The sequence below is a fragment of the Tyto alba genome, unplaced genomic scaffold (genome assembly GCF_018691265.1).
Source record: "Tyto alba isolate M040663 unplaced genomic scaffold, T.alba_DEE_v4.0 Super-Scaffold_26, whole genome shotgun sequence".
Classification (NCBI taxonomy): Eukaryota; Metazoa; Chordata; class Aves; order Strigiformes; family Tytonidae; genus Tyto; species Tyto alba.
This window is the reverse complement of record NW_024881300.1, coordinates 21019441-21045401: the sequence shown is the minus strand read 5'-3', so window position 1 is coordinate 21045401 and position 25961 is coordinate 21019441. Positions and strand designations below refer to the sequence as shown.

The window sequence follows — 25961 nt, the reverse complement described above, 5'->3', positions numbered from 1 at the left end:
CCAGCTTTGTCTGGTGAAGCAGCTGTATTGATGGATGTTTCTGTCCCTAGGTTTAGAGATTCACTTAGACGGTTCAGAAAAGGAGAAGCCAGTGATGTTACTGAACCATTTCACCTCGAGCTCTGCCAGACCCACGGCTCAGGTCCTACCAGTGCAGAACGATGCAGGCTCCAATCCGTCCGGCCACCACGCTCTGCCAATGCAAATGATGTCAGCGGCCTCTACTCATATCACGCCCATCCGGATGCTAAATTCAGTGCATAAATCAGACCGTGGCAACGCAGACATGAAGCTGCTTTCGTCGTCTATGCATTCTCTTTTATCTTTAGAAGAAAGAAATAAAGTTTCTCCTGGACCTAGGGGCAGCATAAAAATGGAAAAGAACTTTGGAAACACAGTGGTGGATGTAATGTCTGCATCTGCTCCTCACCAGCCCTTGCAAGTGCTGTCAGGGGCTGCTGAGAACAGCTCGCCCACATCTACTATTAACTTTGGTCCTCGAACCAAAGTCGTGCATGCTTCGACTCTGGACAGAGTGATAAAAACAGCTCAGCAGCCGGGATTAATAGTAGAAACGAGTACTGCTGCCACTGTCACATCCAGCACAGTCTTCCACGTGGCTCGTCCACCCATCAAACTCCTGGTGTCTTCGTCTCTTCCTACTGATCCTGCCATTGCCGGGCAGACTTCCTGCTCCAGTAATATGCAAATAACGGTGTCCCCTGCAATAATAAATCCCCGGACTGCTCTGTACACAGCCAACACCAAAGTTGCCTTTTCTGCAATGAGCAGCGTGCCAGTGGCGCCGATGCAAGGCAGCTTCTGCGCAAACAGTAACGCAGCCTCCTCCAGCAGCCACCCCTCCACGTCATTCGCAACCATGGCGAATTTGCCCAGCTGCCCCGCGCCCAGCTCCAGCCCCACGCTCTCCTCCGTTGCCGAGAACAACTTCTACAGCAGCAGCAGCAGCAGCAGCAGCAGCAGCAGCAGCAGCAGCAGCAGCAGCGGGTCCGCGGGGAGCGTCCCGGTACCAAACCAGAACCATCACCACCATCACCACCAGCAGCAGCAGCCGCAGCCGCCGGGGTGCATGGTGTGCAGCTCCTGCGGCTGCAGCGGGAACTGCGGTTCGAGCGGCATGACCGTCAGCTACGCTAACTATTTCCAGCACCCTTTTTCAGGACCTTCCATGTTTACTTTTCCGTTTCTGCCCTTCAACCCTTTGTGTAGCAACGGCTACATCAACACGCAGCAGTACAACAGCAGCACCACGTTCCCCGTGGTCCACACCGCGTACAACAGCGGGATAGCACCGGACTCGGTCATGGCCGGGCAGTCGACGTTTGCGGTACCGCCCATGCAGAACTTTATGGCGGGGACGGCAGGGGTGTATCAGGCACAGGGAATGATGGGGAACAGCAATGGTTCGAGTCACAAAAAAAATGGGAATCTCTCCTGTTACAACTGTGGGGCCAGTGGTCACAGGGCTCAGGACTGCAAACAGCCTCCGATGGATTTCAATCGACAAGGTAAAGGCGGGTGGAGGGACCGGGGCGGGACGTGGCTGACACGCAGAGCCGGGCCGGGGAGGGGGTGGCTGCGTGCCCCCGAGGGCAGGAGTGGGGTCTGGTGGCAGTGCCAAATCTTTTCTTGGTCCTGACTTGCGTACAAAAAATCTCGTTCTGGGCAGCTGGTGGTTTTGAGCTGTAGCGGTCAAAGTTGGAACATCGTTTCGTGCAGACCCGGCGGGAGGATGGGGCCTGGCTCAGCCCCGGGGGCTCTGCGGGGCTCCCGCCGGCTTCTGGGGAGGGGGGAAGCACGCACGGAGGGAGGGAGGGAAGGAGCTTCTCCGGACAGGGGACTGTCATCTGGGTCATCTTTGGTTAGAACTGCGGGTTCCCCTGGAAGTTTACAAACCAAAGACCTCTGTTCCCACTTTTTCTTCCTCCCCAAAATAGTAACCGAAATGAGGATTACTGCTCAAGTGCTCTTGAAGGTCCCGTGTTTGCTGCTATAATTATTTTGTAGGGCGTGTTGCTTACACGGTTACAGCACAGGCTTCTCCAGGAGAGAGCTGAAATCCTCAATTCTGGGCAGCAGACAACTAAGAGAGAAATGTTACTTTACCCAGAGCACTTTCTAGTCCCGTTTTTCATTTTTAATTGACGTACTGTGTTGATACAATTTGCACGTGGCGTAGGCTTAAAAAATGAAATACCAACTTTTGACTGGAGCAAACAGCACTGAGGTCTTACGTTTTACATCATGTCTTGTCTATAGTGGAGGTCTGTGTCCATTTTCATATGTACAGACAAGGTCCCAAGTATTTGACTCCTATAAATTAACAAGTGACTGGTTTTGAGGCAGCAATTCACAGCAGTGCTAAAATGTAACTCATTAGTGGAGTTTCTGTGGCTGGTGTTTTGATAGTGGCCCTTGGGGAAGATGTGACGCTGCCTCGTCTGGCCTGATTTGGAGAACTTCAGAAACGTAATCGGTTGTCTTTTCGAGCTGAATTCCATTTCATGAATTAGATTTCCACTGGAGCTCTCCCGAGCGTTTTTGCCAGCCCTAAAACTACATCTAAGCCGGTGACTTTTGCTGCGCTTTGGTTTTCATTTCCACCGGCTGCAAACACGTGCGCTGCAGGCTGGTGGAGCGCTCTAACCCTGCTTTACACACCTAATAAGCAGCAGGTGGTTTTAGAAAGTTCTGCGGTGTAGCGGGTGTGAAAACGTTGCTGCTGTTTAATTCTTCTGTTTCCTCTCCCCCAGGTACGTTTAGGCTGAAATACGCTCCTCCCTCTGAAAGTCTTGACTCCACAGACTGATATTTTCTCTGGCAAGAAAATACTGTAAGCCATGGAGATATAAGGAGATTGAACTACAAAACTGAGACGTCCAGTTGCTGTTAAGCTTAATGTATTTTTTAATCCAAAGGTGCTTTACTTTATTAGACTAGGTAGAAAATCTAGCTTAGGGGTGCATCAAACCCATTTTTGATTGCCAAATTCAAGCTTGGATCTTGTTGTTGGAACTTCTGACTCCGTGTCACAGGACCGATGCGTACTGGATGGATGGTGGAGCTGGCCAGCTGCATTTTCTGTTGCAAGTACAACATCCGATGTACTTTTTTTGCTGGAGAATGTTGCCATATGTGGACTTTCTAAGGTGAAACGTCTGACTCCAGGGCAGCTACGTTCTGAAGTGGAAGCTGGAGGCTGAAGGTAGGAGCGGCCGTTCGCCAGAAGGACTTTGGCACCCCTGGGCTAGGTAAAATGTCTACTTTTTTTCAAAAGTGATCAGGCACTAATCTCTGGGATTTTTAAGGATTGCACTACAGAAGAATGTAAAACTCTTCAAGCTTTCTGCACTTTTAGCAGACAGTGTCACTCTGAGACCAGTGCAAGAGGCAAAGAAGTTCCAACTTTTAAAAAAATTGGCACCAGCAGGCTATATGACTTAACTACACAATAAAAATCTTAAGTCAGTCTCTCCGTTCCCTTCCAAAAGAACACACACGGCAGTTCCGGTTCCTTCTGGAAACAAAACTTGTGCTTCATTGTCTCACTTATTACTAGATAGTGCTGGGTTCCCAGCAGTGGAATAAACTTAGTTTCCAAGGGTCCAAGTCCCAGAGACTCCAGAGTCATAAAGGCTTCAAGGATATTTTCCTGTAATACACAAAACGACCTTTACGTCCTGTTACTGTATATAGGTCTCTTTCACAGAAACCTTATTATTCTGCTTTTGTAAATGAATTTTAAACCATCCTTAAAAAAAAAAAAAAAAAAGAAAAAAAAAGAAAAAAAAAAAGAGAACTCTGGCAGCAGAGTTTGTAAGCTTTTGCTTTACTTTATATAAAAAACCCCTTTGACTCCTACCCCAAGGCTTTTGCTACAGGATTCAGAAGTGGTAGAAGTCAAACATGTAAAAGGTAGTAAACTTCATTATTATCAAGACTTTGAAGGATTTATTGTCAGCCTCCTTCGTTGCAATAGGTTGTAGATGACTAGCTTTGGTGTTAACTACTTAGCGTACATAATCTGTGGGTGACAAATCTAAATTAGGACTTGAGAGGAAGCCAAACAAATCTTGAACTGCTAATTTGAAACAGTTTGGTCCTGTCTGGTTGAAAGAAGATACTAATCCGCCCGGCTCACCCGGGGAATCTGACGGCATTAGGTGGGTGAGGCCTTCTCTTTAAAATGTCGGACATAAAGATATTTGCATACTGTAATTTGGAAGACACCTTTAAAGTCTGAAGCCTTGTTTACACTCGGAGGTATTTCTCACACCAGTTTAAACCACACCAGGATGAGTAGGATTTGTAGTGGCGGAGCTGACTTTGGCTTGGAGGTGAGGGAAGTCCCGTCCGAGGAGGTTTGGAAGTGGCGCGGAGCTGCCCCCGGGGAGCTCGGGCCTTAGAAATGCAACGGCAACGCGAGGGGTGACGCAGGAGCTTGACAGTCGAGCCCTTCCTGGACCGTGTTCTTAGGGAAGAAATAAATGTCGGGGGTCCTCGGGGGGGGGGGGAGGGCAGGCAGGGCAAACGGCGGGGTAAGGCGAGATAGCACGAAACCAAACTCGGTCCCGGTAGAGATCTGCTGCCTCGTGGTGGATTTGGCTTGGGGGAAACCAAAATCTAAATTTGCGTAATGTTTGGGCTTTTTTTTTTAAAAAAAAAAAAGAAAAATTTTTTTTTTTTTCTGCCTATGCAACGGGGGAAAAAAAAAAAAAATCCGCTTTGTGTATTCTGAGCCCAGCTCACACAGCCCGCAGTATCGCACCCACTGGAAACGCTCTGCCCACGGGTGGGGAGGTCACCTCTCTTCTCACGAGCAACCTTCAGACCTACACCACGAACGTGCTCCAACCTGACAATGCAATTTACTTTGCCTTAATGAGCTTGAGACAATGGTAGGAACAATCTGTCACGCTGAACGGCGCTGAAGGAAACGTGCAGGTTTTCAGTGACGATGTTTACTAGTTACAGCTTTGAGGGTCTCTCCAGTGGCCTGGAACATGTGCTGAAAGCCAAACCTTAACATTTCATTTTTGGTTTTGTTTTGGTTGGGGTTTTTTTGTGGTTTTTTTTTTTCAATTTTTTTAAACAATATTTTAAAACCGAATTGTATTTAAATAAACTGTATTTCAACACACGCGTTGAAACAAGTGTTAAAAACCCTCTCAAAATAGCAAAAATCAATAGCAAAAAAAAAAAAAAAAAATTTCTGTACTAGTTGCGTTTTACTTTAATGCCCAGGGCTGGGCACGGAGTCTCGTCTAATATTCATCACCGAGTCGAAACCGTAACAAAAGGACTGTAAAACTGAGCTTCTGTCCAGCAAACTGTTTCATTCCTTTCTTCGGAGCTTTCTTTGGGATTGTTTCCTTTGTGTAAAGTTAAGGCTGACGTTTCTTACGAGTGGCTTATGTGTACTTTTAGGTAACGTTTTTAAATGGTGAAGTCTGGTTTTAGAGTAAGTTCAAATTCAGAAGTCTCGAGTACCTTAAAGCACCGCGAGGGTAACACAGAAATGTTTGCTGAGCCAGCAGCAGTGGCAGAGCCTCCCCGCGGTCAAAGCGAGTTGCGGCTTCAGATCTGCTCGGGAGCGCTGTCCACTTTGTCCCACGAACAACCAAAGTTGGTAAGTCCGAACAGAGCACTTTAGTTCCGTGAAATACTCCTTAATCTGTTTTTGAAAGGCACAAATCCAGCTTTTTACCCCGGGAAAGTAAGGCAGCTTGTTTTAGAATAGTTCCAGCTTCGCTGGCTGAAAGAACCAGTTCTTAAAACCTATTTTTATACATTGAAAGTTGGAGATTTCAAAGAACGCTATTTATTCCTAGCTTTGTCCTAAAAGTATAAAAAGAATGAGTTCTCAAAATGGATTTCACTGTGGAGTAGAAGTGATTTTTTTTCCGTGTAAGACGGGAGGGAGCCCCGAGTCACCTCCTCGCAGGGGCACGGAGAAGTGAGCGATGAGTCTTCCCTCGGGGGAGTGAGCGACGCGCGGGGCGGTTTGAGAAGTGTTTTCCGTTTGGGAGTGTTGGCGATGGAAATACCCAAAATAGGGTGGAATTTCCAGCAAACTCCTCCTCGCGCCGGCAGCCTGCGAATTAAGCATTAATAAATCTGCCAGGCTCGGCGCAGAACAGCAGGAGAGGGAAGAGGGAAGCCTCATTTTAGCAAGCCAGGTATTGATCTGAGAGTTTTCCATAAAGCAGCATGTCACACCTCGCGTTTTGTGAAACTTTTTTAAACCACGGATATTAAATCTTGGCAAATTAAGCGTCAGGCTTCTGAAAAAAAAAGAAAGAAAAAAAAAAAAAACACAAAAAAAACGGTCTGACACTAGACCTTTACTGTTACCCAAAATTCTGTTTCATGTTTTTTCTCGCTGGCAAGCTTCAGGGAGAAGGTACTCAAAAATTAAATGTAGTCTGTGGTATTTGGCAGAGCAACGCTCCTCCCCAAAATAAAAATGCCATCAGCCGAATCCCCCGCGGAGGGGGTGGCTGGCTGTTCGTGCATCGGAGGTCACGGACGCTCGGAGCTGTGGATTCGGGGAGCCAAAAAAACACCCGTGAAATGAGGTGGGTGCGGGCAAATCTGGACAGAAATCCACGTAACCGAGCCAGAGTGTAGCAAACCCTTGTGCTGCCCACCGCCACCTTGTCATAAACCCTTGGAACTACCCGTTTGCTCTCTTAAAATGTTTCTTACGTAAGCCAGAAGCATGTCGGTACTGAAGCAGAAAGCAAATCCTGTGTGTTTTCAAGTGCAGATTAACAGCTTCTCTTGGACATAACTTTCCACTAGGAATGAAGGAAACTCCTGCTCCCATTTGAGCCATTTCTTTTACTTCCGTCAATTCTAGTATTACAAATTGTGCATGTAACTTTATAAATATTTTAAATAGTTTTGTAAATATTTAATATTCCGCTAATTTGATTTTGAATTGTAAATGTCAAGTATTCTGGTATTGGGATTTTTATGTTTTATTATACTTTGTTAAAAGTAAAATTGTACATTTTTAGAATGTTTTTATCTGAGTAAATTTAATGTATGGAAAATAAAGAGTTAAACAGAATCCCTTTGTAATTTTTTTAAATTTGGGATTTTTTTTAATTGAAAGGGGCTTCATCTGTGTGAAGGCTTCTCCAGCTTGGTAGGTATCAGGGACCTCTTTATTTTTTTCAAAAATAAATTCCATTTTCAGCTTGGTGCTGGCTCTTCCTTCCCGCTGGCAGCCAGGGCCCGACTCCTGCCCGAGCCCCTTCCCCGTGCCGGGGGGCGGAGGAGCAGCGAAGCTTTTTGTGCCTTTGGCCGAGCGTCCGGGCTCCGGTGCCAGAGCGGGGCTCGCGGGAGCGGCGGGATTCCGCGGGGGAGCAGAAACAAAGCGGGGGCACAGAAACGCAGCCGGGTGCCCCAGCTGTTCCGTTACACCCCGAATTCCTCCGCTCGTGACGATCGCTGCGTCTCGTTGTGGGCAGCGGGATTTAGCTCCCCGCCCCGTGCAGCCCCAAGCAGGTGGAACCGAGAAACCATCTAGAAATAACCACACGAGCCACGCGTGAAGTTGGGATGTAATCCATCCATATCAGCACTGTATTAATTTTAAAAAAGCAACATTTGTACAGGAATATCAAGTCAATCACGTCGTAATTACAAGTATGGTTGTCAGTTATGAGTTAAACAATTTCTTACACGGACAAAACTAAACATAGAACAAGCTGCGCTTAAAAGTTTACGTTGGGAGTAAAAACACAAAGACCAATAAAAAAATCTGAAGGAAGCGTGGTGAACGAGATGCATGCAGAGAGGTGTAGGTAGGTACAAATTGTGTACACCTTATTGAGCTAGAGTGCCGAGACGCAGTAGTATTGCTTCTTTCTCCCCCTGTTATAGTAAGTTAGCTTCCAGTAACAGCTGTAGTTAGTTCACAGACACATAATATACAAGAAAAAACTCATCCTGCTACACTTAACGACTCGAGAGGAAAACCAGAGGTCCTGCATGATAAGGGACCCTTCCTCTGCACAGGCTCCTCCCTGCTCAGGACAGTAGCGACTCTGAGACCTTCCAAACCCCGTGCAAGTGGCAGGAGGCTTCAGTGATGGAAAAAAGAAAATAAAAACAATTTGTTCGTCAACTCCCGACAGCAACTCCTGGACGTGAGCCGCTTCTCAAAGCGGTTCTCCCCGACTAACCCCCCCCAGCCCCTCGGTGGGACCACGCAAACCCCCGGCGGGTTGGGGATTCCGGCGGCGCGGTTCAGGAGGTGCCTCCGATAAAAGCTGGGGACACCGAGGACGGGCGGTGGTTCCCGAGCCCCAAACGCGGGCGCTGCGCCCCTGTGCTGGCGGCCGGCCCCGCGCCCACCCCCTCCCCACGGACCCTGCCCGTGGGAGGGACCCGCAAAACCTCCGGGCTTGGCGAGGGGGAGGATCTTTTGGAAGCGAGCTCATCTCGACGGCAGTGGTTCACCGAACACACAGGGATTGGAAATTCATAACAGACTGGAGTTTATTTAATGTTACCTGTCCGGGTGTTGTATTTTACAGTTCAACACTTCCTAAAACTACAATAAAGCTGTGGTGTTTGGTATGAGTATTTCAGAAACTGGCGCCGTTCCTAAGTTGGCGGCGGCACAAAAAAACGGTGACAAAAAAAAAAAAAAAAAAAAGAGTTGTACTCCCCCAGCTCACCCCAAGCGCTCGCCTTAACTCACTGCAGCGCTGACCCGAGTCTGATCGAGCTGCAGAAGACAAAGCTCTGCTTTGGAACGTGTTAAAACTTATTCGCTCTCATGAGAAGCCTTCCCATTTTATTAAGAAAAGCCCCAAAAAAACCCCAAAGCTTTAAGGAATCATAGGGAGATTTTCCAGAAAACTGTCACACGAAACACTTTAGCTCCTCCCTGGTGCCTGTTTGCTTTTTAAAGTCAATCGACTGTCCCTTTATTTGCAATTGTCACATGCACAATTGGGTTCCATTCATAAAGTCCAGAAATGTAAATGTGCCTGTGTGGAGTATTACAGCAGGTTTCAAAGCCGGAGGTGCTCGTCTGTACTGTTTAATAGTCACAAACAAGGCAAGGTAAGATGAGACACCTGCTAAAGCAAGACTATGCTAAGGTACTGAGAGCGTAGGTGACATCCGTTTCTTTCCCTGGGGTGCGTGTGGGGAGGAGTGGGGGTGATGGCCAAGGGTAAACCAAAATCCTAGGCTAGAAGCCGCTTGCGTGTTTTAGACGGAAGATTGCATTCCGAAAGTCTCCTGAGAGGCGTACACCATGTACAGGAAGCCGTCCTCGTCCTTCTCGCTCTCGTACACCTCGGATATGGGTGTGGAAACGCTCACCATGCTGTGTCCGTTCACCAGGAGGAAGAAGGCCTGGTTGGAGTTCAGCTGCAGGCGTCGCCTGTTGGGGGGAGGTCGGGGGGGAGCAGAGGGAAGAGGTTGAGGGGGGGGGGGGGGAAGGAGTTTGACAGCGGTGACTACGCGTTTCTGCTCACACCAACGCAGGACAGAGGGCCGGGCCCAGCCCTCCACCGCTGGCAGCGGTCAGGAGTCCCCACCCAAAGCAGCCCGGCCTCCAGAGAAGGTGTTTGTTTCCCACCTGGAAGCCGTGCGAAATTCGTCTACGACAGCCACCGACAAACGCCTGTATTTCACTGGGGGAAAAAAAAAAAAAAATCTACGCTCCGGGAGGGCGTGCAACCGAGGGGAGAAGGCAGAGGTGCTCAAAGCCCGCAGCACCTCTGCCTCGCGGCTTCGCTCACCAGCCTCTCGCTGGAAATGCAAACCCAAGCTGACCTTGTGATCGGGGTGAAGATGGGGAGGGAGGACGGGCAGAGCTTCCAGGAGAAGGCCCTGGACCTTTTAAAAATCCCTCTTGTCAGCAGCTCTAGGACAGCCTGCGTTTGACCTTTGCAGCGTCTTGCCCCCCTTTTCTCCTCCCTCCCAGGAGAAGCATCGTGGGAAGGGCAGAGCGTGACAGACCTCGCAGAGTGCGTGGCACAGTAAACATCTAACCTCAGGGTCCCCCAAGGATCACTCATTCCAGCTGGGGGGGAAAAAAGGTATTTCTGCTAAGCTGCCTACCGGAAAGCAAGTTTGCCCAGAGGAGCTCTCCTACTACTTCAGAAAGCAAATTAAGCAAAAGGAACTCGGCTATGTGGAGGTGCAACCGAAGAAAGGAGGAGAGAACAACGGATCTGAAGAGCTTCCCGCCGCTTCCGCTCGCTGCTGAGGGGCGGCAGCAGCTGGAAACAAGGATTTATTGAGCTGCCCTGGAAAGGGACCCTTCCAAAACCAAGCCCTCCTCGCTCCAGAGAGAGCAGGCTGAGAGAAGGCAGCGGCCACCCGAGGGCGGGGACGGACGGGGCTTTGCTGCGCACAGCTGGCTGAGGACCAAGTCACCTATCCGCAGTGAAGCCAAATAAAAAAAGGTGGGAAAAATCCTTCAGATCGCTGTTAACCTTTTTGCCCAGGGCCTTTAATGTTCATGAGAAATTCTGGAAGACTTGAGCAATCTGGCTCCTGCTTCCAAAACCCTCTCTCACTCTCTTACTCACGTAAAAGCTGGGATTTGCTTGTGACAGTTTTTGTCCAAGGCTCGGAGGCCGGGAATTGTTTGGACATGCGGGACAGCTCTCCATTTTTACAGCTCGTGGCCTCCACAAATCATCTCCGGGCTACCCCGTGACCAACAAAAAGCAAACTCTGGCTTGCTGCTAACTTCCAAGTCGACCACTTGAGAACTCTTACTAACCAGATATTCTTTCTAAGCCAGGAGAAATGCACTTCTAGCAGAATTTCTGACCACAATTTTTGACCACACAACTTCCACTCCTTGGCTGCTTCCCCTTTTGCCTTTTCTTGTAAGCAAAGCTGGAGCACCAGAGCGGAGCAGTGCTCAAGCCACAGGCTGCGCAAACAGCTGGGACAAAAAGACACTGGGTCTGAACATGTGTTTTTCAGGCCTCGAAACTGTCATTGAGGGAAACCTCACTTCACGATCAAAGGATGCCAACATCAACCCTAAGCACCAGCTCAGAGCTCTGGCTGTGAGCCCAAACTCCCCCGCCGGCGGGTGGGAAGAGGCAGGCACCCCGGAGAGGGATTCCCAGGCAGAACATGGAGAAGGGATCCTAAAACAGCCAAGTGGGAAGGGCTGGAGCCCTGGGCCAGCAGCACCCATGTTAGGCAGGGATTCACAGCCCCAGGCTCCCTCCTACATCCCTGGGAACCAGCTATTTCTCTTGAAAGCAGACTAACAGCTCAGCTCTCTTCAGAGGTTTTTCGTCCCAGCAAAGCCAAAGGAAAAACATCTTCTCATGAATTTGTCCTAGTGAGGATACCAAGCGCTCCTGAGATGAATTTTCCATTTAAAGAGCTCCCAAATGGTGGGGAATTAACAAAGAATCATAGTCTCGGGTTGATTACACTGAAATCACAGCATACTACCTGATAATTTTGATTAGCTCGCTCATGTTGACATGATCTGGCACCAGGAACTTGGTCTTATCCAAAACTGGAAGCTGCTTCTCTCCCTTGTACCTTTCAATGATCACCTAAGAAGAAACACAAAAAGAAAGGAGGAGCAGAAGATGTGAAAGGCAGCAACAGCGTCTGGTGCCCTCATCTCCCCTTCCTCCATTTTAAACACAGCAAAGTACAAGCGTTTACGCTGAACTCCCGCTTCCCTTCATTTGTGAACGCAGGATCTCAAATCTGAAAAGGAACAATTAAAATTATCTTCACGTGCTCCTTTTGTTCTGCTTGCAAGAGTCACTGCACGAAGGGGTGAGAAACAGGGATTTAACAGCACACGTCCGCAGCTTCAGTGCAGTTTTAGAACAGTTCATTTGCTGGAATCATTTAATCTAGCACTGAATTACCCAGCAACAAGGAAACCCAAGAAAAAATAACGCACACTTCCCTCGAACACATTACAGTGACTGACTAGGGGCTTGTGCTGCTATGGTAGTCTGCAAGCTCAGTTTTCACTAGAATTTCTCCAGTTTCAGGCCATGTCTTTCTAAGAACTACACCTCCGGATTAGTATGCTATTCCATTCACCTTCCACGGTTACTCTAATGCATGAGAGAAAGCTACTTTTGAGGGGTATAAAGCCTCAAAGGAGAGAATTCCCTCCTCCTTAATCTCAAGACAGCATGCTTAGGAACCAGTAAATCTCTCAAGATTGTTATGTAGTAGCTACTTAATTCACAAGGAAATTGCAGATTTGCCAATTTAAGTAGCACCCTGCCCAGCAACTGTGTATAGTTCCTGCTTTGAAGAAATGATCTCAGAATTTGTGTGCTCCCGTTTCCACAGCCATGTGGGTTTTGTTGTTTTTAAATCAACGGTAGCTACGTGACACCACTCACTTGGATCCTTTCCATGCTCACGGGGTCTGGCTGTGTTGATATTCAAAAACTGCACAGGTGAAGAGATATTGAGCCAATTTAATTATATCAGAGAAAGACTTTCTTACATCAGTTTAAATAAATGCTGGCTCATTCTGGAAAGAAAACAATACTATTTTTAAAAAGGTAGACCATAACCAATAGGTAATATTTCCAATGGCAAAATGAAGGATGTTGACAGCACAGGAGGGAATTACCGTCTAGCGTGACATTGCTTATCTTATCTCATCCAGAACTGCTAATGATAATAACGAGGCCGTGACTGAAGCGAGGACACGGACAGGCAACCACAGCAAGCCCCCAGAGATCCCAGCAGGGCTCTGCCATAGTTGTGAGTTTGCATCACTGCATCTTCAGCAAGTTCCTTACCTCTGAGTTTTTGCTAATCGGATGTCCACGGCTGACTTAAAAGGAGAGCTTTGCTATAAATCAACAGCTTTCAATGTGTGATCACAGAGCTTGGGGGCTACGGCTAACTGATCTGTGGAAAGGTGGGGGGAAAAAGCAATCTTCTGTCAGGAAACAGATTTGTTAGGAAAGGGCCCTTTGGGAAAACTGCACATTCCAGAAAAGCCATCAAATCTCCGCTATAAAATATTACTTGTTCCCATGCCCAGCAGCATAGTAAAACAGCAGCAGCAGCTTTGGGATGAAGTCGTTTAAAGCTAAAGGAAAGGTGAAAACCTTTTGGTTTCTATCTGACATGGAGGCAACAACTGCTTCTGCTAATGAACTTGCACTGGAAGTGCAGACAGTTTGTGAGCGGTTTGTTCACAGAAGAATTTTCACTCACAGGGATCATCAGCTCTCACCACTGAGAACCAAAGGTGGAGGCGTCTGATTAAGTTCTCTCTTCTGCCCCCCAAGATCTCCTGAGACCTTCCCTGTTCCACCAAACGGCCGTAAGGACGGTGGCATTTATTTATTGCTTACTGCAGCGACAGCCGTCACACAAAGCCCACCAGTTGTGAAGAACTCATCAGCAGTAGAACACGATCCCTGCCTTTTGCTTCTTAGGATGCTTTGCTTTGCATTTGTAACCTTGAGGATGCCATAAATAAAAGAAAATAAAAATGCAGGCAGCATTTGGAGCTGACCAGCTGAAAAAGAGCAACAAAGTGAAGGCTGATCTCCTCTCTGAGGTGAGGTGGAGGGGTTTGACAGCCAAGCAGCATTTCTGGAGACCTCGAGCACAGACTCATTTCCCGGAAGGAAAACGTTTCTGTCCTCCTCAGCACTGACTGGTGATGAAAGCTGTGCCTGTCACTACATCACTGTGTATGCTTCTTGGTTAGCCTCTGCAGAGTCTTCTTTTGGAGAAGAGAAACGCTGAGATGAGAAGAGCTGAACACTCAGGAGAATCTCAGAGCTCAGCCAGGGTGTGGTTTTTCTTTGAAGTTACAACATGCAGCTTTAATACACAGGAAACCCCATTTCCTCCAGTCCCCAGCCAGCACCTTGCTCTGCCACACTGACTGCTGGTTACTAGTTGGAGAATGTTTCTGAAATCCAGGCCTAACAACCCTGAATGGCTAAATTTGAGTTTGGTCTCATCAGGACAGCTCTTTTACACGTTTCTAAATAGTAAAAAGAAAACGAGACTGGAAATCGAAGTGAAAAATGAAAAGAAACAGACTTACTGGTATTTTAGTTGGATGCTGATCTCGGATCAGTCGTACATCTTCCACTCTTTGCTCTGTAAGAGATTAAAAAATGTTTGTTCAAACATCCAGACTTAATGCTGTTATTACCTTATTTCTCCACCACTGAGGAGAGGAACTGCATGTTAGTAAAAGACACAAAGGCAAATTCAGGCAAAGCTGTTTTCAAATTGGACAGCACTGTCACAAGTAAAACCTCTCCTCTGACAGCTGACACCTTGCTCTTTAGCCCAAGGTGACCAGTACTGCACGCACGCTGCCTGGGACTCCTAGAAAGTGGTAAAGGAGACAGACACCCCTCCTCCCATCCCTCATTTTCTGCCCACTAAACCAGACATTTAATCTCAGAAATTTATGGCATCAAATTACACCACCCAAGTTAATGACTAAATATCCTGTACTGTTTCTGCGAGATCCCAGAAGAGGAAGTTGTCAACAATTACTTGAGACCGAAGACTAGCTGAAGCCTGGCAGCATCAGCTTACGCCGTGTGTTCTACTATTACCGAATTACAGTTTTCTATTTTGATTATGCCGCACCCATTGTTGCAGAAGCTGTTGGTAGGTTCTTGTGTACCTAGACATTTCACCGCTCTCTGTGCCAGTTTTCAGGATAAAGTTCACCTCCCCTCAGACATAAATATTAATAGCACAGATATTAAAAACCGGGCTAAAGTACACGTCCGAGCCAAAGTAAACAAACGCAGTTGCTTTCAGAGGCAGTTGCATCTGCTTATACCCTGCCTACTTTCAGATTCAGTGAACTCAATTTTAACCTCTCCAGTTCTCTTCAGCAGGCCGGGGCTTTCCAGGCCATCTCCATCTTGTAAACACCTCTCAGAGAGAAGATTTAGTGTTGCATCACAGCTTTAACAGTCACCTACCTAGGGAGAGGTGCTGCTCACGGGAGAGGAAGAGCTTAGATCAGCACCCGTCAGCCCAACTCATTGCTGGTATGCTAATGCACAGGACACACGACCTGTCCCACCACTCAGGAATAACATCACACAGCTCTCCATTAGTCTATATTAAGTCTGTGTGCATGAAATATAGCCGTGTGCCTTTTTATGAGCCCAGTAAGGAAATGCAACTCATGTGAATCATGGTTTTGAGCTGGAGGTGAATCAAGCAGAACTCAGGCGAGGAGAATGCAAAGCCTTCACCTGACTGCAAGACCAAGGACCTGAAAGCCATCCTGCTTCACGTCCCACAGCCCGAGCCACGCTCTAACTGACCTGCGTTAACACTTCAAGGGCAGAGATACTAGCCAATTAAAATACTTGTTAAGATTAACCAGAATCACAAGAGATATGGGGACTGAATGAGACCAACCGTCAACTTAGCAAGCAGAGAGAGGTTTGACTAAGTTTCCAACTGAAATGGGGTTGTTTATGGCAGTGTTATTCAGCAGAACTCCCTGGAGTAGAAGGAACATAAAGCGAACAAATCATTGAGATTATTATATATGGCGTGTTCAAAATCAGGCTTCAGTCAGCCACAGATAAACACGGCTCTCTGACGACATTAGTTGCAGTGGCAACTACTTGGCTGCCATCCTAGCTGAACTTAATACCTGCAATAGAGGCTGCTGACAGGCAATGGGGTCAACAACAGTTTTGGAAGACTCTAAGAAAAGGGGCAGCTTAAACACAGCCTTCGTTAGATCAAAATTCTCTCTGCTTCAACGAGGAGAACAGCTTACATCTAACAGAACAGCAAAGACGAGGGTGGGCACACCAGACAGCTCTCTTAAGCAGCCTGACTTTAACCCAAAGGCAGAAGGAAAAGAAAATCTGGATCAGTTACTTCCACCAATTCCATTTTACGTATGGGATTTTATAGTTCATGCAGAAATGGGTTATGCTGCCAGTTATTGTTATCCTTGGAGCATTTCAGCCTACCTCTCCAACACACATAACAGATACTGAGCTCTTTTGATTGCTTTGGTCCCATCCTAAGCACAGAAAGAACTGTTGGCACCGCTCTACCAAGGCTGTTCCTTCTAGAAAGAAACTAATCTCATTTCCCCAGCCATCATTACACAGCTCTTTTCGATGACTTGCTAGTTTTCAATAACTCAAGGCAGGCGGGAGGCATACACCCCAGCCTGCTCACAGCTACCCGGGTAGAGAATTCCTCGTGCAGCGCCAAGCACCAAATTGCGAGCGGAGCTTAATTCTCCTGTCAATAGCACAGATGAAGCCGGACACTGAGCAGGCACATCGGGAGGGCTGGGCAGGCCCAGCTCCTGGCACACACCACGCCAAGTGATGTTTCCAGGCTCCTGGGAATTCTGCAGTCGATAATGGATGATGCGGAGAGGTGACCTCCCCCACCCCGAGCCCCACTCCCAACGCTCACCCCAGCACGGCACTGCCACCCACCTCCGCACCTCGCTGACACCCCCGCTCCGGACACCCAAAAAAGCCCCTTTGGCCCAAACTTCCAGGCTCCCGCCCCGCAGCGGGAAGGCTCGGCCCGCTTACCGCGGCCGAACAAGCCCCACGGCCGCGCAGGACCAGCGGAGGCCGGGCCGGGGTTTGTCCCGTTTCAGCCCCGAAGCGGCGGCGACTCCCCTTCCCCCCCCCGCCAGCCGGGGAAACCCCCGCAGCGCTCGGCGGAGCGACGCGGCGATGCCGGTGACCGGGGCAGGGCGGCCGGGCCCGCTCCGGCCGCGGATCCCTCGCTGTCAGCAGGAGCCGGCCCCCCGGCCTGGGGATCTCCCGCGGCTCCTAACGACATCTGCCCCTTCCCCGCCCCACCGATCCCCACCGCCCCCCGTCCTCCGCAGCGACCGCTGGCCCGCCCCGCCGCCCGCCCGACGAGGCCCGGAGGGAGCCGGGGCAGCCAGCGGGCCTTGTCAGTCACCCCGCCCCGCCGCGTCCTTTCCCGGGGAGCTCACCGAAGGTGCGGCGCTGCTTGAAGCTCTTCTCCGAGGGCATGGCGGCGGCTGCTCGGCCTCAGGCCCGGCGGCGGCTCTGCGCGGCGGCGGCGGCCAACTCCGAGTGCCGGCGCCCGCCCCCCGCCGCCGCGCACCGGCGCCTCCGCCGTCAGCTGACGCCGCACGTCACGGCGGGGCGGGCACCGCTGCGGCGGCGCCGACATCTTGAGTGTGGCGGGGCCGCCGGCCGCCCGCCGCCTGCCCGCGGCTGCCCCGGGGCCGGCTCCCGTGGGGGTACACGGCCGTGGCCGCCTCAGTGCCCGGCCGTGTTCCTCCTCAGCGACACACGGCCATGGCTGCCTCAGAGTGCCAGCCAGTGAACCCCCTCAGCGACACAGACATGGCTGCCTCATCAGTGCCTGGCCATGTTCCTCCTCAGCAACACAGCCATGGCCACCTCAGTGCCCTGCCATGTTCCTCCTCAGCGAGACAGCCATGGCTGCCTCAGCGCTCTGCCATGTTCTTCATCAGCAACACAGCCATGGTCACCTCAGAGTGCCAGCCAGTGAACCCCCTCAGCGACACAGACATGGCCGCCTCATTGAGTGCCCAGTCAGTGAAACCCCTCAGCGACACAGCCGTGCCCACCTCAGTGCCCTGCCGTGTTCCTCCTCAGCGATACAGCCATGGCTGCCTCATCGAATGCCCAGCCATGTTCTTCATCAGCAACACAGCCATGGTCGCCTCAGAGTGCCAGCCAGTGAACCCCCTCAGCGACACAGCCATGGCCACCTCAGTGCCCGGCCGTGTTCCTCCTCAGCGAGACAGCCATGGTCACCTCAGAGTGCCCAGCCAGTGAAACCCCTCAGCGACACAGCCATGGCTGCCTCATCGAATGCCCAGCCAGCGTTCCTCCTCAGCGACACAGCCATGGCGGCCTCGTCGAATGCCCAGCCAGCGTTCCTCCTCAGTAACACAGCTGTGGCCACCTCAGTGCCCTGCCGTGTTCCTCCTCAGCGACACAGCCATGGCTGCCTCAGCACCCTGCCATGTTCTTCATCAGCAACACAGCCATGGTCACCTCGGAGTGCTCAGCCAGTGAACCCCCTCAGCGACACAGCCACGGCTGCCTCGTCAGTGCCCAGCCATGTTCCTCCTCAGCAACACAGCCGTGGCCACCTCAATGTCCAGCAAGTGTTCCTCCTCAGCGACACAGCCATGGCTGCCTCATCGAATGCCCTGCCATGTTCTTCCTCAGTGACACAGCCATGGCCACCTCACTGCCCTGCCATGTTCTACCTCAGCGACACGGCCATGGCCACCTCAGTTCTCAGCCAGTGAACCCCCTCAGTGACACAGCCATGGCGTCCTCATCGAATGCCCAGCCAGCGTTCCTCCTCAGCGACACAGCCATGGCCACCTCAGTGCCCTGCCGTGTTCCTCCTCAGCGATACAGCCCTGACATGCTCCCCTCTCAGCAACACACGGCCATGGCCACCTCAGAGTGGTCCACCATGTCCCCCCCTTAACAACGTGCTCCTAAGTGGCTTTGCCTCCCCACAGAGGTGCAAGTTTAGTGATTTGCCTTCAGTTTGCCTTCAGCATACACAGATGGGAGTATGAGGAGGCCGTGGTAAAGTTTACGTTCGGGGAACAAAATTTTAGGAGCAGGTGTTCCAATTCACTTCAAAGCCCACCACCCGGTCTCGTGCAGTTTGTCAGGAATTGATTCGATCGCAAACAATTTCACTCGCAAGCCAAGTTTGCTCACGTTCATCCTGCAGATACCACGTCGTGATTAAAAATGCCCAACTGTTTCCTCCTTCAGCAGCTTTCTGACACAAGCTGTTGGCTGTAGGCTTTCAGCTGCCTTTCTTTCTCTTTCTCTCACATATGTTCCCAGCACCATGTTTTGAAATATAGGAACGATTTTGCAGCAATAGGGCTACACAATCTCGCTGTACAATCCAACTTCTGCAACTGAAGGGACAGGGAGTTGCAGGCGGCTGTGCCCTCATGAGTATAGGGAGAAGGACCATTTTCTAACCAGAGATTGTCAAGGTTTTTGCATTTTTGGGGGTGGAACAATGCATTGAAGTTGGAGTGATGCTCTGCTCACACAATGGAATGAGGGTTCGTTACCTAATTTTGTGATTCAGGGTCATATAATTCAGGTGGCTGTATAATTATAGGATGAGACCATTAAAGGTGTGACTAGCCAAGGAAAGAAAAACAGCCCTAAGGTCTATGAATGCTTTATCCATCACATCACTGTCTGGGGACAGCAGGTGAGACATAATGGATGATCATCAGAAGGCCGATACCTCTGAAACTTGAACTAGAAATCCCAAATTTCTGTTTCAACCGAATTCTTTCTTATTTAAATGGCTGCCTTTTAAAAACCATTTTCTGGACTGAGGAAATCCCGCCACGCTCTCAGAATGGTACCTCAGGGGCTGTGTCGCTGCAGGCAGGAGGACAAGCCCCGGTGAAACCCCATCGTGTTGTTTTTAGGTTGTACAGGTGAGTCCCGGTGGCAGGGCCGACAACAGCAAGCTCTGAATGTCATGCGGTTTTCATCCACGCTACCAACTGTTAGCAGGGCTGCAGCTCAGGCTGAAAGCATCCATATGGTGCTTAAGAAGAGCCACAATCAGAGTATCTGCTGACAGGCTGGGCTATCACATGTTCCGCTCATGAATAATCTGCAGAGACTGTGCGAAGGAAAACTTAGATCCACACCGAGACTTGCTTGACCTTTCCCTCCTCATCTCAGCCTTCGCCTATGTCTGCATGTCGACAGCGCAGACAGTTGGCGAGTCTGGATTTGAGAAAGGTGTTAGGCGCAGTTGGAATGACAGCATGGACATAGCCTTTGGGACCAGCTCTGCCTCAGCGCAATTCTCCATCGCTAGTGAGAAAATGCTGCTTTTGAAAATACTTTTTCTTCAAACTCAGTGATTACGCTGGAACAGAGCCCTTTAAAAATCTAGCCTGTAGAGCATTTTTATTCTACTCGTAGAACACTTTACAAAGCATTTAGTCTGAAGAAGAGAAGGCATAACTGAAAGAAGACATTATATCATCTTCAGATATGCAAAAGGTTGCTGCAGAGCAGGAGGGAATTAGCTCTTTGCGTGCAGTGAGTCTAGGACAAGAAATAATGAGCTTACATCTTGGAAAAGGTGATACAAATTAGACGTTGAGTTAAGGGTAAGAATAGTTGAGCACTGCAACAAATTGCCTAGGAAAGCAGTGGAATAGTCAACTTTGGATATTTTTATTTAACGAGAAAATAGTAAAACATCCATTCTGGAGAGTTTAGGGAGAATTGTTCTTATTTCAGGGAGAAGAATGGGGTAAATAATCTCTTACAATACCAGTCAGCCAGTTAGTATTTCATGACACAAAAGAGATGTGTTTTGCCCAAACTTACAAAGCAGGTCAGAGCTCAAGCTGGGTTTGGATTCCAGCTCAGGTGTTCATGTCTGCACCCTGTACAGCAGGCTATACTAAATCTTAGGTCTGAAGTAAAAAAAAAAAAAAAAAAAAAAAAAAAAAAAAAAGCCAGGTTTTCCCAACTGCTGTATGTTCCACAAGGTTGGGTGTTTTTTTGTGTTAAAAAGCCACTATGAAAGGTGACTTCAAACCATAGTTGATATTTACAGCATTTCCCTTGGGAAAAATTTCCACTTTTCCTATTTTTTCCCTATGAGCTGCCTCACAACAAAGTGAGTGTATTTCACAATCTGAATTATAAACAATCCCCTCATTTCTCTGGTACAACAGTACTGCAAAGGCTTTTTACAGTGAATGGGCAAAGCTGTTCCTCGGCAGTGCTACACCCTTGCTGGAAGACAGCACTTTAGTGTCTAGGGCTATTAGCTCAGCAGCTGTCAGCAGTATTAAATTAACCAGTAACATGGAGAGAAAACCCCCATAAAATAAACGGAAGGACACTGTGCTGAGAGTAACTTGCATTTAAACCTGAATCAAAATACCTTCCCTCAGTTATTTTCTCATGAATTGTTCTTATTGATCTAGCTCAGCTAAAGATCAATGTAGGCCTTGATTTTTTTAACACAGTGTGCAGCCATTAACCAGCTACTACTGGAGATTTTCAGCCAGAATCAGATTGTAGTGAATTGTTTGCAATGCCTTAAAATAACTCTTCTGAGAAGTTTTAATCTTAAATTTGACTACTCTATGAACAAATTCCCAAACTTCAAATTGCTCTAAGTCACCTTCTGAGTTAGAAGAACTCTAGCAGGAGGTGATGAGAATGTCAAAATATCTTATGTGGGGGAATATAAAAGTATAATTTGAGAAAAGTGAAACTAAAGAAGCCACTTGCAGAACATCTTCCCTCTGTGGGTTTTCTCAGGGGTCTAACAACAGATGAGCTTGTCCCTCAGTGGGAATGCTAACACTGCCTCTCTCCTCTATCTGGCCACCTATTTCACAAGACTTTTGGAATATAACACTTCAGAGATTATTAGGCAGATGCTTTTTTTGGATGGTAAATCCAAACTAACACACGGATGTATGCAATGTCATCACAAAAACATAATTTTCTTAGAATTTTTGGCTAAAAACTCATTGCACTTCCCTGGCAAGAAGCATTGCCCAGCACATCATTGCTATGTACCCTGACATCAGTTACTGCTGCTACTGCTGTTCCAGCAAACATTTCTTGGCTTCAGGATCAGGTTTTAAATGGAAGCCATTGGTTTTACAAGGAAACACAGTAAATCAGTTGGTGTAAGCAACAATAACTTATGTTTATGTACTCCCTTTCACTCAAAAAGATCCATAACCTCTTGGCAAGCGGTAACGACAGTGTGAGTGTGGGAGGCATAGCAGGGAAATTGTGGAATAATACACCATGCAACAAAGTCTTCCACTGATTTTTAATATTCCTAGGATTTAAGCAATTCCACACATATTCAAATATTAACAGAGTACTACGTAGCCTGTGGCTTCAGCAAACACCCTCCTTATTTACATCATGAGAAACTGAGGCATGCGGAGGTTCAGCGAGCTGCCGGTGATTGCACAACCTTTGCTCAGCACCCGACCCAGTAATAGCATCTCGAACACCTGACTGCCTGTCCCGTGATCTGTCCTGGACAGGATAATGCTTCAGCGAACTGAGCTGCCAGAGGTGTTGGGTACAATGAAATTGGTCAGGCTGGACCGTGGCCAAAGCTAAAAGAACAACAACGACCTCTAGTAAAAGTACTATGAAGTCTTCGGTGAACCCAAGCGCTCAGGACCACAGCTAATCATCAAACTGACTAATACCTGATTGCAACAACAGTATGTTGAAGAAAGACCATACCCTTTTTCATAAAGAGAGGGCATCAAGCTCATCTATAAAGCAGAAGGATGCAAGCGCTTCCTGAGTCATCAGCAGCATTTTCCGCAGTGCTCTCTGGATTTTCCCTGAAGAGCCCAGTCTGTCCACTGATCAGTTTATCCAGCAAAATCTGGTGAGATCAATGTCCAGACAGAAAGGAAGAAGGTGGGAAATACTAAAATCAGGATGAGAAGAGCTATTTTCCAGCTTAAAATAGCAAGGAAAGGAGATATGAAATGAAATATGTACATCACAAAAAACAAAGCAAAATTCTTTGGTCTTTCTATTGAAATATTCTCTCTTGGAAGTGTCCTGTCTCCAAGGATGCTTATTACAAAGCAGAAATCACACTGCAGGCTTATGCCAAAAAAAACATGCTGCAAATACTTTGTGTGGCAAACAGGGCTTGCAAAGAGGGTTTGTTCATCTGTCTCGGCCTTCCTTGCCATACTTTTCTGTCCCTCTTGCCAAATGGAAAATAAATAGTTCTCTCCTAGCTGTTCAGGTTATAATTGGCTGGATATGCCATCAGCTGGCTCATCCCTTCTCAGAGGCTGGGAAGGCGTAAACACTTCCAGGATTACAGAAAATGAGGACACTAACTTTGGGACCAATTCAAAGCCCTTTTGAGTGAGCGTGAAGACTAATTGACTATAGTGAGAGCTGCATCAGCTCCTTAATTGCTGAAAGGAAATGAAACAATAAAATTTCCCCTTTTGGTACATCCTTTTTCAAAAGCCCTGTGGTAACAGCTGCAAGCTGCTTGACTGAAACAGCAGGACTAGAAAGCTCTGGGCTATTACTCTGGTAATGTTTACAAAGAAAGGTGCTCAGACACTTGGTAGTGCCACAGAGGATGGGAGATGATGATAACACACTTTTACTGTTTTCCCTATCGTCACAAATAAAGCTGGTAGATTCAGATAATGGATTCAGTAACCCTGTTCTGCACCAGCTCTCTGCCTTCTGGGCCTCAAGGACCTTCGCTGTGCCCAGGCTCCCAACTCTCTGCTTGTAACTATTGTGTGATGCTTTGCAAAAACAACACCAGAAACCTTTTCTGTCTGAGCCTTGAAACTTGCGGTGGTGACAGTGATCGTTGCTCCTCTTGGGTGTGATGAGAGGCTGGGATTCCTCCACTCTGCTCCATGGGAAGGGGAAATGCTGTCACCACCAGCACAGAGAGCAGATGTCACATTGCCTCTGACTTTGCTGAGCTTCGCTCCCTGGCAGGTGACATCAGTGCATCATAAAATTGGGCATTTGCCTTTTGTCTGGACAGGCTTTTCCCATTTTTCCTCTTAATTTGGAGGAAATGGGCACGGGGCGATAGAGCTCCATGGGAATTGGCACGGATTTATGATGGGCTGTCCTGCCTTCTGCTGGGTTGGACTGGAAAGGTGGTCGGTGGGCCAGGGGAAAAGTCTGATGTCTGAGGGACGGAGCAGGGTGCAGTAGCTCAGCATCTGTGGAGCCAAGGCTGTGGGATAAGGGTAGAGGGGTCAGGTGGGTGAGGGAAAGGGAGAGAAGGTTGTAGGGTGATTAGGCTCAGCAGGAGCATTCAGAAGAAGAGGAGAAAGAATGAAGTCCAGATAAAAATAGAAAATGCAAAAGAGGGAAAAAGCATGTGTGTGCTGTAGACTGCTGAGTTTCTGCTCGAGGCAACGTCACCAAGGACATCTTTTGTTTCATTCACGCAAAAATCCTTGCCATCAGTACTTTTCCTGTCCTCTCCATGAATCCATCAATTCCTAAGCAAACAGACATGACAAGGCCTTCTAGAGCTGTGTCAGAAACTTTGAGTACCAGCTGAGCATAATGTAACACAGGGGAAAAATGATGTGAGTCGATACAGGTGGAAGACGGCTACAGACTTACTTCCAAACAGTTGACGTTTGGTTTAGGTGACTCATTGTCCATGTGCCTTCTTTTAGATGCTTGGAGCACCTTTTCTTAATTTAATCAGAATTGTGGGCACTAAGCTCGTCCATCACTGAAGCCCCAAAGGATTAGCACTCTAGTAGAAATGACATGCTCATTCTGCACGCAGGAAGCGTTAGAAGGAGGAATGCAGTGGCCCGGGCTGTAAGAAGACGTGTGTTTACTCATCCTGTGGTTGTTGCCATTTTTTTCATACCACAGGCCTTGCACCCTGGACCCACCACCTTGTCGTCCCGTATGCACGGCCATTCAGATCCTTGGAAATCAAGGTATGGTCCCTCCAACAACAGAGCTGCCCACATGGCAAAATCCTCAGGCTGTCCAACGCAACTCAAACATCTCTTCTCGTCTGGTGGGCCTGATGTCCGAAGGTTTGTTCTTCTTCTTCTGCCAGCTGCTTGCTCTGCAGGCCAGCAGCCTCCGTGCAGTGATTCTTGTGGGCGAGGTTTAGAAACTTTCTGCATCAATTACACGTCTCTTTTCCCCATTCTTCTTCCAGTTTAGGTGTTTGTCGCTTGATTGTCGTGGTGACTGCTGCCTCGAGATCTTCACTGAGGCCTGTTGATTAGGATTCAAGGCAGCACTTTGGCCGGCATCGCAGGGGACCCTCTTCTGCTGAGCGCTTCAGTGAATACGTGGAGTTCATTTCACTGCAGAAATCCCAGTCGAACAGCGACTGTTCACAGCAGAGGCAAACGAGGTTGGCTTTAATTTCTGTAATTATGTCGAAATGACTTGATTTCCTTGCGAGCGTTGTTGTCAGTGCAGCCCTCCCAGTGCATTCCTGGCCAGCGGAGCTGAATGAGGATGTGTAAGAACCCCGAAGGAGTCTTTCGGAAATGCGGAACAACATGGGAAAAAGGAGCCATTTCCAATAAAAAAACCAAGGTCTCTCTTGCAGAACAGTATGGGGAAAAGGAGCCATTTCCAACAAAAAAACCCAAGGTGTCTCTTGCAGAACAGCATGAGAAAGAGGAGTCATTTGCAAAAAAAAAAAAAAAAAAAAAGTCAGGCCTGTCTTAAAGAAAAACACGGGAAAATAATTCGGAAAAAAAAAAAAAACAAACCAACAGAAGAGGTCTTTCCTGCCGAAAAGGAGCCATTTGCAAAGAAACAAGGTTTCTGAGGCGGCGCCCCAAGGCGCAGCAGCACCGGTGCGAACAGCGGAGAGGCGGCGGGGGGGGGGGGGGGGGGGGGGGGGGGCGCGGGCAGAAGGGGTCTGCGCGGAGGGCAGTTTTCCGAGGAGCCTCGTTAGCGCAGTAGGTAGCGCGTCAGTCTCATAATCTGAAGGTCGTGAGTTCGATCCTCACACGGGGCAGTAGTGGTTTCCTCGTTTTTGTTTTTTTCCTTTTTTCTCGCCGGGCAGGCACAACTTTCCAAAGGAAGGGATATATATGTATACTGATTTTTTTTTTTTTTTTAATTTAATTGCAGTGTGGGGCGGGAGCGGGGCGGCGAGCCCCACGGGGCTGACACCGCACTGCAGCGCGGGCCGTTACCGGGCACGGACACCGCTCCACCGGCCCTTCGCTCGGTCCCCCGGCGCGCTAGGGGGCGCGGCCTCCCACTGCCCGGCGGTGGGCGGGGCGGATAACGTGTGTGGGGGGGGAAGAGGGGCGTGGCGAGTCCGCGGGGGAGCCGTTGATTGGCGGCGCTGCGCTGGTGGGCGGGCCCCGG

The 25961-nt window shown here is 48.8% G+C and overlaps 2 protein-coding genes and 1 non-coding gene across 4 annotated transcripts in view; 2 read left to right on the top strand and 1 right to left on the bottom strand.

Annotated features, from left to right (window-relative positions):
• ZCCHC14 (zinc finger CCHC-type containing 14) overlaps positions 1 to 8146 on the top strand; it is a 56085-nt gene extending 47939 nt beyond the window's left edge. Inside the window, exons 12-14 of one of the 2 annotated variants that reach the window (XR_006165729.1) lie at positions 51 to 1529; positions 2775 to 3272; positions 5449 to 8146. Coding sequence is in view for 1 of the 2 variants with exons in the window: in XM_042797444.1 (XP_042653378.1) it covers positions 51 to 1529; positions 2775 to 2830 (1535 nt within the window). In the remaining variant the exon portion in view is untranslated. Of the gene's footprint in view, positions 1 to 50; positions 1530 to 2774 lie in introns of both variants that reach the window. The other variant, XM_042797444.1, reaches the window with a different exon arrangement.
• Positions 7581 to 17154, bottom strand: MAP1LC3B (microtubule associated protein 1 light chain 3 beta). Its single transcript, XM_042797445.1, has 4 exons — positions 17006 to 17154; positions 14084 to 14139; positions 11479 to 11585; positions 7581 to 9430 (listed from the first exon to the last, which is right to left on the bottom strand). The coding sequence occupies exons 1-4, from the start codon at positions 17043 to 17045 to the stop codon at positions 9256 to 9258; spliced, it is 378 nt and encodes a 125-aa protein (XP_042653379.1). The 5' UTR covers positions 17046 to 17154; the 3' UTR covers positions 7581 to 9255.
• An 8375-nt stretch (positions 17155 to 25529) lies between these two features.
• Positions 25530 to 25602, top strand: TRNAM-CAU. Its single transcript has one exon. It is a non-coding gene; the product is annotated as a tRNA-Met (tRNA).
• The last annotated feature ends 359 nt before the right edge of the window (positions 25603 to 25961 follow it).

Bases quoted from the DNA above. Each gene is read 5' to 3' on its own strand.
- MAP1LC3B (XM_042797445.1), bottom strand. From the start codon at position 17,045: ATGCCCTCGGAGAAGAGCTTCAAGCAGCGCCGCACCTTCG. The intron at 14,140-17,005 runs GTGAGCTCCCCG...AATCTCTTACAG, and splicing joins CAAGCAGCGCCGCACCTTCG to AGCAAAGAGTGGAAGATGTA. The intron at 9,431-11,478 runs GTAGTATGCTGT...TCCCCCCAACAG, and splicing joins GAGCTAATCAAAATTATCAG to GCGACGCCTGCAGCTGAACT.